An 11,580-nucleotide genomic window follows, 5' to 3' on the forward strand; every position below is an offset into this window, starting at 1 on the left:
TAAAACATGCATTCAACAATTGGGCAAAATATTAAGTCTGAAAAAGGCCAAAGCCAAAGACACACAACATGGCTGCAAAACACTGTGTCGCACAAACAATAAACCCTGGCATGTGCGACAGCTGACCATTTAGAAAATGAATCCAAATGGCCCACAAATTCAGCCATGTCGGAGCCTGGTTTTGGTGGTGAAGGCGACCACGCTTAAGCTAACTTAAGGTTTTTTTTTTGGGGGGGGGGGGGCAATATGAGTCCGGCCAGCAGGGGGGAGTAGGAGGGTGGGGGGCATTTGTGCTTCTGTATGGTCCAGAACAACTGGCCCGGGTGGAAGAGGAAGTGCACCTAAACTACTTGCATGTGCCACTTTGCATATGCATGTACACAGCACAGCTTGGCACACTGGTGCAGCCTAGCTTCATTGTGCCGCCTGATAAGATCTTCACACTTTACTGTTGAACATCACAGGGCTGAAGAATGACCGGCCATCTTTGGAATCATTTTTGACAAGCTGCAATATCTTCTTATGCCATGCAGAGGAAAACTGAAATAACCGACGAGTCGACTGGAGTTCTGATTTCCGGAGGCCACTTCAATTTTCACTCAAAGCAACCCTTTGATTCACCGCCTCTTTGGAGGCCCAGCTATGAAAAACTAAATGTAATAAGATCAAACAATAAGGAAAACGATTCTTGTCAGCAGTATTATAAAATGACAACAAGATGGTTTTAAGAAAAAGAACACTGGGCTCAAAAAGCTGAGGCGTCTACTGAACAAAACGGTACATTGTAATCACTTTGAAAATACACGTATCGCTTAATGCCATGGTTTTATCCTTTAAACAGCATGGGTAAGGTTATTTGCCCTCTTATGTCACCTATTTTCAGCCGATGAGGCGCCAGTAAGAAAAAAAAAGAAAAAAAGGAGAGGTTGAGAGGGGGGAGAAAAATCACATGAACCATCTTTTAGCTTAAGTTGCGGAGAAAGCTGAGGGATGCAGTTCAAAAGCAAAGGCCCATCTGCACATGGGCGCCTCCAGGTCTTTCAGGGGAGCAGAACGTTTGTGTTCTCCGTCTATTTTTATGTCCTGCCAGAGGGCACGAGTCCCCTGACCCTGGAAAAACAGACACATGTTCTTTTCATTGGCGATGCGCAACAAAAAATAGAGTTGTTGTGAAGACGGCGCGCAATCGCAGCATCTGACTGCTGTGCTGACAAAACAGAAACAGTTTAAGGGACAAAGATTATTTCTCTTTTTGGAATACGATGTTCCACACTGGCTTCATAAAAGCCATTTCATGACTGTTTATTTTTTGCAAAATTAAATGGACGGTGAAGAGTTTCTTGTTATTTAACACCTAGAAGGCTCTTTAGAAAACCACCTGATGGTACACGCCGTGAAGTCAGCGCAGATTGTCCTGTCGTGTGAGAATGACGACAACCGAGTTCAAAAGAGGCTTGAATTCAAGCAAAACGAAACCTTTTTTTTTTTCTTCAAAAAATTGTCCACCTTGAACAACACACAACAACGATGCTGTCACAGACGGGAGCCCTATGAAAATGACCCTCATTTCCATTCATCCGACAGCTATTTAACCTGTCAAAAATATGGTTTCATGCAACAACAACAAAAAAGAGCCATTCAGCAAGAGGAACAAGATCTTCAGGTCACTTTGGAAAGCGGCGAACTCAATGACAACAGCACGTCGCCGCCGCCGCTCGAATGGCATTAGGAATGCAACCCATTCTTGGAATTGCCTGTCCCAAAGTTTTGTGCTCGCCATGGGGGCCAAAGATTTGTGTAACAGAGGAAAGAGAGGGGGTGGGAGGGTCCCGGGCCGCTTCCACTGAATATCAAACAGCTTGAAAGATTAGCATTCCAATAGATCGCTCCATACCAACAGACTCCTCCCACTGTTCTAATCTAGAGGCGTAGTTGAGAATGCCAAGGGCCTTGTTAGAGAGAACCCCCCCCCCCCCCCCCGCTCCCTTCTTATGACTTTCTATTTCAAATCGATCCACCTCAAATGTTCCCCCGCTGTCTCAGGGGTTAATCGTCCACCTGAAAAACATGGCAGTGTGAAGAACGCTGCTCCTACAACTATCAAATACACAGCATATACGTCTTCCTTTGCTTCTTTGCTGGCAGCTTTTGTTTGGGCGACTATTTGTTGTCACGCAGCGAAGAGGTACATTTCACGCATCCTCAGTACATCAGGGTTATATGAACACCGATGAGGGCGAATGGGCCAATGGAATGTTTTGTTTTAGTGTTGTTTCTGATTTTACAGTCCCACGCTCGAGAGGAAACTGTAAAGAAACTGTAAAGACTAAAAAAAAGACTAAAAAATGAGAGAATGAACTGATTTCGAGAGGAAAACCTTTTTACCTCTCCAACTGAAGTGGAAAAAACAAGAAGTAGAAAGTAAATGTAAAAAAAAAACCAAAAAACCAAAAAAACAGTGAAACTGACAGGAAACAAGAATTAACCACCGCGATAAAAACATCACTAGAGATGTTTTTAGTTTTTCTGCTGGAGTCTGTGCTTGGCCATAGGAATATGAAATGAGCTCGCTTAACAGGCCAATTTATGAGCTATTTATAGACCTCTTTGAAAATGTAAATAGCACATGCCCAGTGTCACTGCATGGCTTTACAAAAACATGTCACTCCATTAGAGTCCATTTTGCCTTTTAAATATGTTTCAGCTTAGAATACTGCCACTGCCACAGTCCGTTAGCAAAAGTATGACTTTGCAGAAACAAAGCGGCTATCTGGTTCTGGCAGGGATCATTAGTTGCATACCTCACACTCACAAAACACAAATAAATGGCTCGTTACAGTCTTTTGAAATGAAGATGCAACAAATAAATACAATATATGCAATTTCCTATAAACTGAACGACATAGAAAGATATCTAATATACGGACAAAATATAACGCAAGGCTTTGAAGTGTGGCGACCTTTAGTCATGAATTCAAACTGTCAAAAGAAACTGAGATACGATGGTTCCTCAATTATTTTTTTTGACAAGAACCACCGTCTATGGTCATTTTGCACTTGTCCTGTATGTTTTAGGATCAGGCTAGTTTAACTTTGGCACTGCCAAGTGCTCCATAGAGGCCTATTGTGAGGTAAAAACCTTGTTGTGGTATCATTGCATGCACTGTAATGACTAAGGTCGCGAATGTTTGTGTTAAATATTAGACCAATTCTGGGGCTGTGCTGACGAAAACAAACCCTAAAACATGTTCCAATCCTTTAAATTTGCACAGACACAAAAATGTGGTTTTACTGGACGTGTTGTTCTGTGTGACTGAGTTTGTGCAACCCACTTTAGTGTTGAGGTGAAACAACAAAAGGCGAGCCACTTAAACCCCTCGTGAGTGGATCCATGAAATGTAAATGTATATACACATATATATCACGTAGTATCATGATGAAGGTGTGATGGCAACTTACAGTTCGTCTCGTTGCCGTTGTGATAGCACCATTGTGACGGGGCAGTGAGGGCTGGGAGGGGTCAGTAGGCAGGAGGTGAGTCTTTCGCAGCTGCTGCGCTCTCCTGGGCAAGGAGATGAGCTACGCTGATCCGAGAGGGGCGAGAGCTAAGGGGTGGGCGGTGCCGCGTACTCCAGTGGTGGGCGCTTTGCTCCGTTCGGCAAGGAGGCCCGAGGCGGGGAGAGAGAGAGAGAGAGAGAGAGAGCGGGGGAACGCAGAGAGTCTGCCCCCCCCACCAGCGGCTGACTCCAGGGACGAGAGAAGCGGAGAGCCTGCAGACCAGTCACCAGTCGAGTCTACACTGCATCTGGGAGGGGGGGAGAGGGAGAGGGAGAGAGAGAGACAAAGTCAGTGTTAGGTATGCATGACAGCAAGCATGAGGACGGCCGGGGGGGGAGTGGGATGGGGGTGGGGAAGGTGGGGGGTGGTAATGTTCAGAGGCCAGAGCCCTGCTGCATCGGGTCTGCGTTCGCTCATACACAGATTAAGGCTGAAGATATAAATAACACACTCGGGACGCAAGTCAGTTATTACACTCGTATAATACTCGTACAATACACATCACGTTATAATGTTAATTTTGATCATTCTCACGATAAAACGTCACACTATCACATTTTATCGTGAACATTTTCACGTTATAACAGGAAGTTGTTTTGTGAATCTTCAACGTTATAACGGGAAAATGATCCCGTAAAAACGTGATAGTTTCACGTTATAACGTAATACTGAGCCCTGTTTTTTGTTTTTTTTTCAAGTGTGGCTGCAATGCGCTTCCGTACAAAGTGTTTGACAGGTAAACAAAAAAAGCTTCACAAATCAAAAGGCCGCGTCAGAAAAACACATCAGCAAACACATAAATTTCACAGGAACCGCCTATTTTTCAACCGTCCTCTTCACTCAACAACTCCTCTCAGGCTTTGTCTGCCTGTGCGATCGGTCTGACGTGTCCCCAGTCTAGTCGGAGAGGTCTGGTCTGCTCCCGCAGCAAATTCTTTTTTTTGCCGTTAACGCGCAGGAGCTGACCCACATTCTCCAAGCAACAGATTCCGGGGGTAGCGACAGAAAAGCACAACAGGACGCAGCAGAGTGGGTCAGACCAGTGTTCTTGTAAAATTAACGAGCCCGGTCTACTCATTGTGTCGCCTCTTCAAAAGCTGACTCATGGCACAGGGAAAAACATAAACCACAGTCCAGTGCATTAGTCAATAATTTGTCGATCAAGGTCTTTACGATCATTAACAAAAACTGACATGAAAAATTAGACATTTATCAACGTATGTATACATTTTTATATTTCAAAAGGCAATGTTTGCAGGTGAAAGTTACAAAAATGCTACACGCTAGCCGCATGAACTGCCAAAGTTCAAAGCTCAACGTTTGCAAAGGCACTTTGTACACAAGATAGGCAGAAAGCCGTGTCCCCGGCTAAAAGGAGCCGCACATCTGTATTACGGCGCATTATCACACCGCCGGGTTAATCCATCTCGCAGCCAAGCCAAGCGTGGACAACCTCTGTCTGGACCGTGATGTCACCACCTCACAGGAGCCCAAATGTCCGCTCAGTACGTGGCACATTGAGGATTCTTGCCTTCTCTCCAGTGCATATGGCAAAGGGTCACAGCAGCAAGAGGACAAGGAGCCAAAGATGGCTTCAGCTGCGCCGCCATGCGGGCGAAGCCACCGTTGGAGGGCACACGCATTCCACATCAACCTGAGCAAAGGCCCTGGCGCCTGGAATGAGGTCACCTACCATTTGTCGATACTTGGCACTCTGCACTGGCGATGGCCGCGCTGCGTCCACTGTGTGACGCGCTTTGCTGCGATTCTCATTTTATTATTGAGGACAATGTTTGACATCGGACTAATTGGATCAACACAAAATGTGACTTGACTGTGTGCTGCTGGAATGGGTGCCATCAGCTGACTGACAGTTAATAAGGCTTACGTGTCCTCGAATTGATTTTTATGGTCTTTGTGGCGTAGGAAAAGCACAATATGGGGGCTTATGGTAGCCGCGGTGCTGACAGCTGCAAGAGACGTCACTTCACTTCCTGATGAGCGCAGCTCAGCTGTTATTAAAATGTAATTTTGATAAATGATGGAATACATGCTTTCTCTTTCAGAAGGCCACAGTCGTAATGACCCACAACCAGTATCACCATCTGCACAGCTGGTCTTTATAAGGGTAATTATATACTGACAGGATGGAAATATGAAAACCTTCATCCAAACAATAACCAATGTTCACCTTTTAAAACAGCAGCGTGCCTTTGGACACAATCTCTTGTTGTTGACTGTCATGCTTATAAAACGGGACACGAAATTACAAAACTCAGACTAGAGAAAACAAACACAACAGCAGGAATTTTTGTGTGTTGTTTAAATAGGAGATCTAATATTATTTTCCAAAACTGTGAGACCTGTACTGCTTGAAAAAACAAATACAACAGAAAATACTCAAAAAAAAAATAAAAAAAATAAAAAAAATAGCCCGCTTGCTTAATGTGCAAGATGGGAAGCATAAAATAGCCACTATGTATATATATTTCACCACTGTAATATCTGAGCAGTCTCGTGCCCTTGTGCTATGCACTGCAAGAGAAGGAACATGACCATGCCACAGTCTAAAAATGTCATTTACTGTGAGCGTGGTACTACTGTGTCTCTGTGGCTTATCACAAAACACACCATCCAGCAATGCTAAATATGCCTCTACATCACCGTTCGCTGCTGATGTCATGCTAAAGTCCTCTTTCAAAAGCAAGTCACTCAAAGAGCTGGAATCTGGAGGAACTCCATTCTCTGCTCATGACCTCACATTTCAAATCAACTGTACTATAGAAATGTTGAGCCTTTACACAGGCCAGATGAAGCATTGCGTGTAAAGGCAAACGAGGGGGGGGGGGGACAGCGGCAACTGATAAAATCAGAATGGAAATAGTGTAAAAGAATGGCAGATCATTCAAAGGTACTAAAAAGCAAAAATATAAATATATATAGTAGTGATTGTAAAAAAATATTTCAAAATAGAATCAAATTTTGGCATTACTTTTGTAAGAGAGAGACTACAAATTGGGCATGTTGGGCATACAGTAACCAATTGTGGTACACAGACATGCTTGCAGGCTAATTAGTCTATCAATGATCTCCAGACTATGTGAATGGTTGGTCTGGGTACAGCAGAAATGACCCAGGGAGTTTTATCACTGACTGATAATGAAAGTGAGAGATCATCTAGTTCAACTTTCCATCTGCAGCCATTATCAGCCACTGGGTGCCTCGTCAAGTACGTGACTTGGTCACAGCCAGCACAATCCCATTAATTACGTGGCAAGAGACTTCTTCTGCGGTGGTTAAAAAAGGTCTGCAAACACTACACTGCACATGGTCGAGGGATTTATTTGTTTGGTTAGGGGAAAAAAAACTGCTGGTCTCATCACCTTCACACATTCCTCTAAGGTCCAGCATAAAACTCCACAAAAGGAAAAAAGGAGACAAATATGTTTATACTTTGGAAATGTAAATTTGCAATCACCTTTAGAATTTTGTGGTGAGTGATGTGTGGTAACAAGCTCAGGAATCATAAAAGTGACAACAGACACATACATGGCTTACAGGGAAACACACAGGAGCGTCAAACCACTCACATATGTAACACATTCTGGCCAGTCTATTAGCCATTTTGACTTGGTTGCACCATAAATACAAACACTTAGGTAGCCATCAGAACACAGTTCAACTCAGATGGATGAGATGTACTGCAGTGAACCAACCGACTTCATGTCGGCAGGCTGTGATAGCTCCATTCTAAGACTGGAGATTTATAGCAAGCACTTGGTCGCAGTGCACTCTGGAAAGATCTACGAGGCATTTGAAGATTGTTGTTTTGCTAGCTAAATTCCACCAACGGCAAAATTCTTCAAGACTGTAGAAACAGGCTCTCGCACAGCGTGTCAGGCTGGTCATGAATGGCTAAACGGACAGTTAATCGCGAGTGGTGGTGACCAGTGATGGTCAGCCAGCAAGCTCGTGGGAAGCCTCTTGAGAAAGTTCATCTCTGCCATTGTCAGCTCAGGGAAGGAGAGGAGGACTGTAGGTAACTGACCTTCAGACCTTCATAATAAGGCAAAAAGCACTAAATGTTGGCTCAAAATCATCAGGAAGCTGGGCTGATTACACATCAGGTTTACTTTTAGCACAAATGCAAGAGCAAAGGCAGTCTTACCTTTGCTGTACTCTCCTGCTTTTTCAGCTCGGCAACAAGTGCCAGCAGAGTACCGCAGGCAAAGGCCACAGTGCTGCTTTGTTTCTGATGCCAACAGCACAGTATGGAGGACTACCAGCATGAAGCGATGCAAAACTTTTGACGCAACCAGTTGGAATAAGAACAAAAGAACTGATCACTTTCTGCATGACAAGTTCTTATATAATCGTACTGTGAAATTATTTCATATAGCACAGCCACATTTCCCATTCCAACTTGACAGAAGGCGAGGAAAAAAGCAGGACACACAAATGTTCTCTGCAGCCTGGTTTGATCTGTAGCCATTCCAATCCAGTCAGTCAGTGATCCTAAGAGGAGATGATGCTGCAAGGAGGGTCGATTATTAATTCAACCCAAACACAATCCTGCAAAGGAGCGGTTCAATTTCACACTCAACATATTTTTCTTTCAAAAACAGACAAGTTGATAGCAGTCATCACCACCACAGCCAGAATAGGACTCACCGGCCTTGTGGAAGTTGGATTAAAATCACAATGAGGCCCAAATCGTAGTCACGCTGATAATCTTACCTGAAGACGAGCTCCAAGGGTTTGCTCCATTAAGCCATTTCATTAAATCCAGTAACTTCGGGTGAACAAATGCACCTTGGTCCTTATATACCCGATATAGTAAAATATCAACAATAATAAGCAAAAAAAGAAAAAAGAAAGAAAGAATCACCAGCAATCAACAAAGGATCCTGTTATTCACCACCGCTAGCTATCAGATATAAGAGGAGAAGGCTGCCAGTGATGACGAGCGACACTCGCTTGCAGGACTCATCGCACAACCTGATGAGGCATCACAATGAATATTAAAAAGAAGAAGAAAAAAAAAGGCTCACATTTCTCACAACCACTACTCGACACCAGTGTCCAAAGCAGCTGATGGAAACACAAAATCAGGACAGAGCCTCGTCTTCTATGTAACACTCAACACACACACACATACACGCACACACCAACTCGTCGCCTCCGATGTGCTCCACCCTTATTTTTCAGCACTGTCCATCACACGCACGAAGAGACGACGAGAGCCTCGGTGAAGAAGCAACACAGCAGCCATCGGAACGATAGCGACAGGCAGACATGCAAGTCAGAAAAATAGAAGGAGAGTAGAAGCGAGGATGTAGAATTGAAAACCGTGCGTGACTAACAGAGAGCCTTAAAAAAAAATGTCTTGGGTCCAGCTATGTACGTCTCCAGATATGGGTAGCCGCAGTACCGTCAAACTACGTCATTTCCCGACAAAAACATATATTGGAGCATTTAAGTGTCCAAATTAGCATTATCGTCACAGTTTGCTTAAATAAAAAGCTGCAAAGTGTCGTAATGGTCTGCATCACGTCCACTTCAACCTATGTCATAGCACAGTACCCGGCGGTGCCCAACTTCGAATAGACGCCAAACGCAACACTTCACAGTTCACAGTGCTAATACAACTACAATGTGATATATATTTCCGACTATGGTCGTCAACGACGTTAGCCGACCAAAGGACGATGCCAGTTGGGTGGTGTAGCGTCAACTGTGCCCACTCGTCGTCAGCTAAAGTTGAAGTTAGCCAAGTTAGCTTCCCCTGCGATGCAGTCAGAAAGTTGGGATCGTTCACTCGCTAAAATAAAATACCCCAAGCAAACATTCAAGGTCAGCTAGCAACAACGGTCTCACGGAGGAAGCTAACAGTGGCTGACTTGAATGTATTACAATGCTGGTGGATTGGAATTGAGGGTAAACTCTTGCTGTCAGGGTACCTGCTGCTCCAGCCACAGCGGCCTATCCGCCATTTTGAGACATAAAAAGGAGGTGCAAAAAAAATTACAGCCACATCGCCGTTTTCCCCCCACCTAACGCCGGATTCCTTGGAGCCTGGCAGCCGGAACTGTTGAAAACGGAGAGAACTCACCCTTTTTGTCTGTGCCTGTGAATATTGTCGGCCGTCTCCCAACGGTAACACGACCCGACAGGGCGTGAAATTTCCGCTCCAGAATGTGATCTTGTGATGTGAAGGTAAACTGTGCCCGTCTTGCCTGCCCGTCTCTCGAGCGCAGCCTGCTTGTTTTTTTCGCCCTACCGCATTCGCCTTCGGTCGGTCGCGCGCACCACTCGCGATCACGGCGCGGCGAGAGCGCGCACGCCCTTGACATCAGGGGGCGAAAACCATACATTAACTCTTAGTTAGCTCGCCAGCACATTTGCAATAATAATAATAATAATAATAATAATAATAATAATAATGATAGAGACTAAGCCACTCTTATATTTAACCCGGAATTAATTATTAGGTCTTACTATTACGACACTTATTTTTACTTTTAATCAGTACTCACCCTCAAACCGAGGCTATTAAGTCAGTAATATAAGTTACTACTGTATGAAACACGGAAGTGACGGTACAACTAATACAAATATTTATTTTAAGTGGGTTTTCAAAATTGCTTAAACAATAATACGTTTAAAAATACCATCAAAAACTGCATAAAGCGAGACATTGACGGGACCCATGGAGCCATTTATTATTAGATGGTTATTCTTTGTATTCTGTACATTTACAAGTTGATTTCATTATTTTCACTTTTGCTTTACATAAAGAATGTCATGACATGGTTTGACCTCCATTCCTTTTACCAAAACCACAAACAGAACTTTTACCAGTCTGATTTTATTAATTGCAAAGATTTTCTTTTTTTAAAAAACAAAACAAAACAAAAAACAACATACTCCAACCAAAATACGATTATATTGTTAATAACTAGTTAAGCAAAAAAAAAAAAAAAAAAAAGTCCCACACATAAAAAATATTTTTTTAAAACAATAAAGAAAACCATCAAAACAAAAACTAGATTGCATATTATTTTAGGGTGAATTTTGTTTTTGCCTACAGGACCTTTGGAAGTTATTCTAAACAGCATAGTTTAAAGTGTCCTTCTTTCTTTTCTCTTAGAAATTATGAAATACTGATTCATTTTTTGTATATATTTATATAATTTACAGTGTATCTGTGTATGCAAACTGTATGTAGCATATATATATATATATATATATATATAAATAGCAATGTTTTAGTTTTAAATTAAAAATAGGAAAAATAAGTATTTCAAAGCCACACAGGACGTAGACAGATAAACACTACAGACTCAGCAATGTTACTCTTGATGATACACTCCTATAATTACTAAACAACAAACACAGCTTTCAGAATTCTAACAACTTATTCAGATCATAGTGTTCTGCGGTTATTTGGCTAAAATTCAATTCTGAAAACAGGAGGAGAAAAAAAAGTCATTTATTTCAATTGATCTGAATCAGTGAGTGATTTGTTTGTGTGCACCTGCACTGCAGCAACTTGGCATTTAGGTCAACGTTTGTCCTTCAAGTAGACACAAATGTTAGGGCACCACCTTCTGGAAGCTGTTGGTGTTACAGTTACACTTAACCCATGTGATTGAATCTGAATTCCCCTCGGCACCTCCAACTCCCTCAAAAGAAAAGAAGAAAAGAAAAGAAAAGGCGCAGAATGAAGCATATTTCACTATATTAAAAGTTGGGAACAATGACAATCCTGGCTTCACTTGAGAAGCATACATGTAGGCACCACACACACGCACACACCATGCTGCGTTGCAGATTAATTTAAAGGAACATAATTAGGGAAACCATTTCAATAACTACTGTAATTCACTCAGCCCAAAGAGCGTTACACTTGCCCCTTTCCATATATACAGCTCTTCACCTCAAAGAATTTAGGTCATTAAACCACAATGAATAGTTTGTGCCAAGTAAAAACTGCATTTCTTCAAAAACAATCAGCTCCAG

At 42.8% G+C, this 11,580-nt stretch overlaps 1 protein-coding gene across 1 annotated transcript in view; it reads right to left on the reverse strand.

Moving 5' to 3' along the window:
- Positions 1-9,847, reverse strand: part of pafah1b1a (platelet-activating factor acetylhydrolase 1b, regulatory subunit 1a) — a 28,114-nt gene extending 18,267 nt beyond the window's left edge. The window contains exons 1-2 of the mRNA XM_076035985.1: positions 9,671-9,847; positions 3,460-3,805 (exon numbers count right to left, since the gene is read on the reverse strand). Of these exons, the coding sequence (XP_075892100.1) occupies positions 3,460-3,491 (32 nt within the window). The 5' untranslated portion in view covers positions 3,492-3,805; positions 9,671-9,847. The remainder of the gene's footprint in view (positions 1-3,459; positions 3,806-9,670) is intronic.
- Between the last annotated feature and the right edge of the window lie 1,733 nt (positions 9,848-11,580).

The sequence above is a fragment of the Nelusetta ayraudi genome, unplaced genomic scaffold (assembly GCF_046127955.1).
Source record: "Nelusetta ayraudi isolate G7.1 ecotype Tasmania unplaced genomic scaffold, CSIRO-AGI_Nayr_v1 ptg000048l, whole genome shotgun sequence".
Taxonomy (NCBI): domain Eukaryota; kingdom Metazoa; phylum Chordata; class Actinopteri; order Tetraodontiformes; family Monacanthidae; genus Nelusetta; species Nelusetta ayraudi.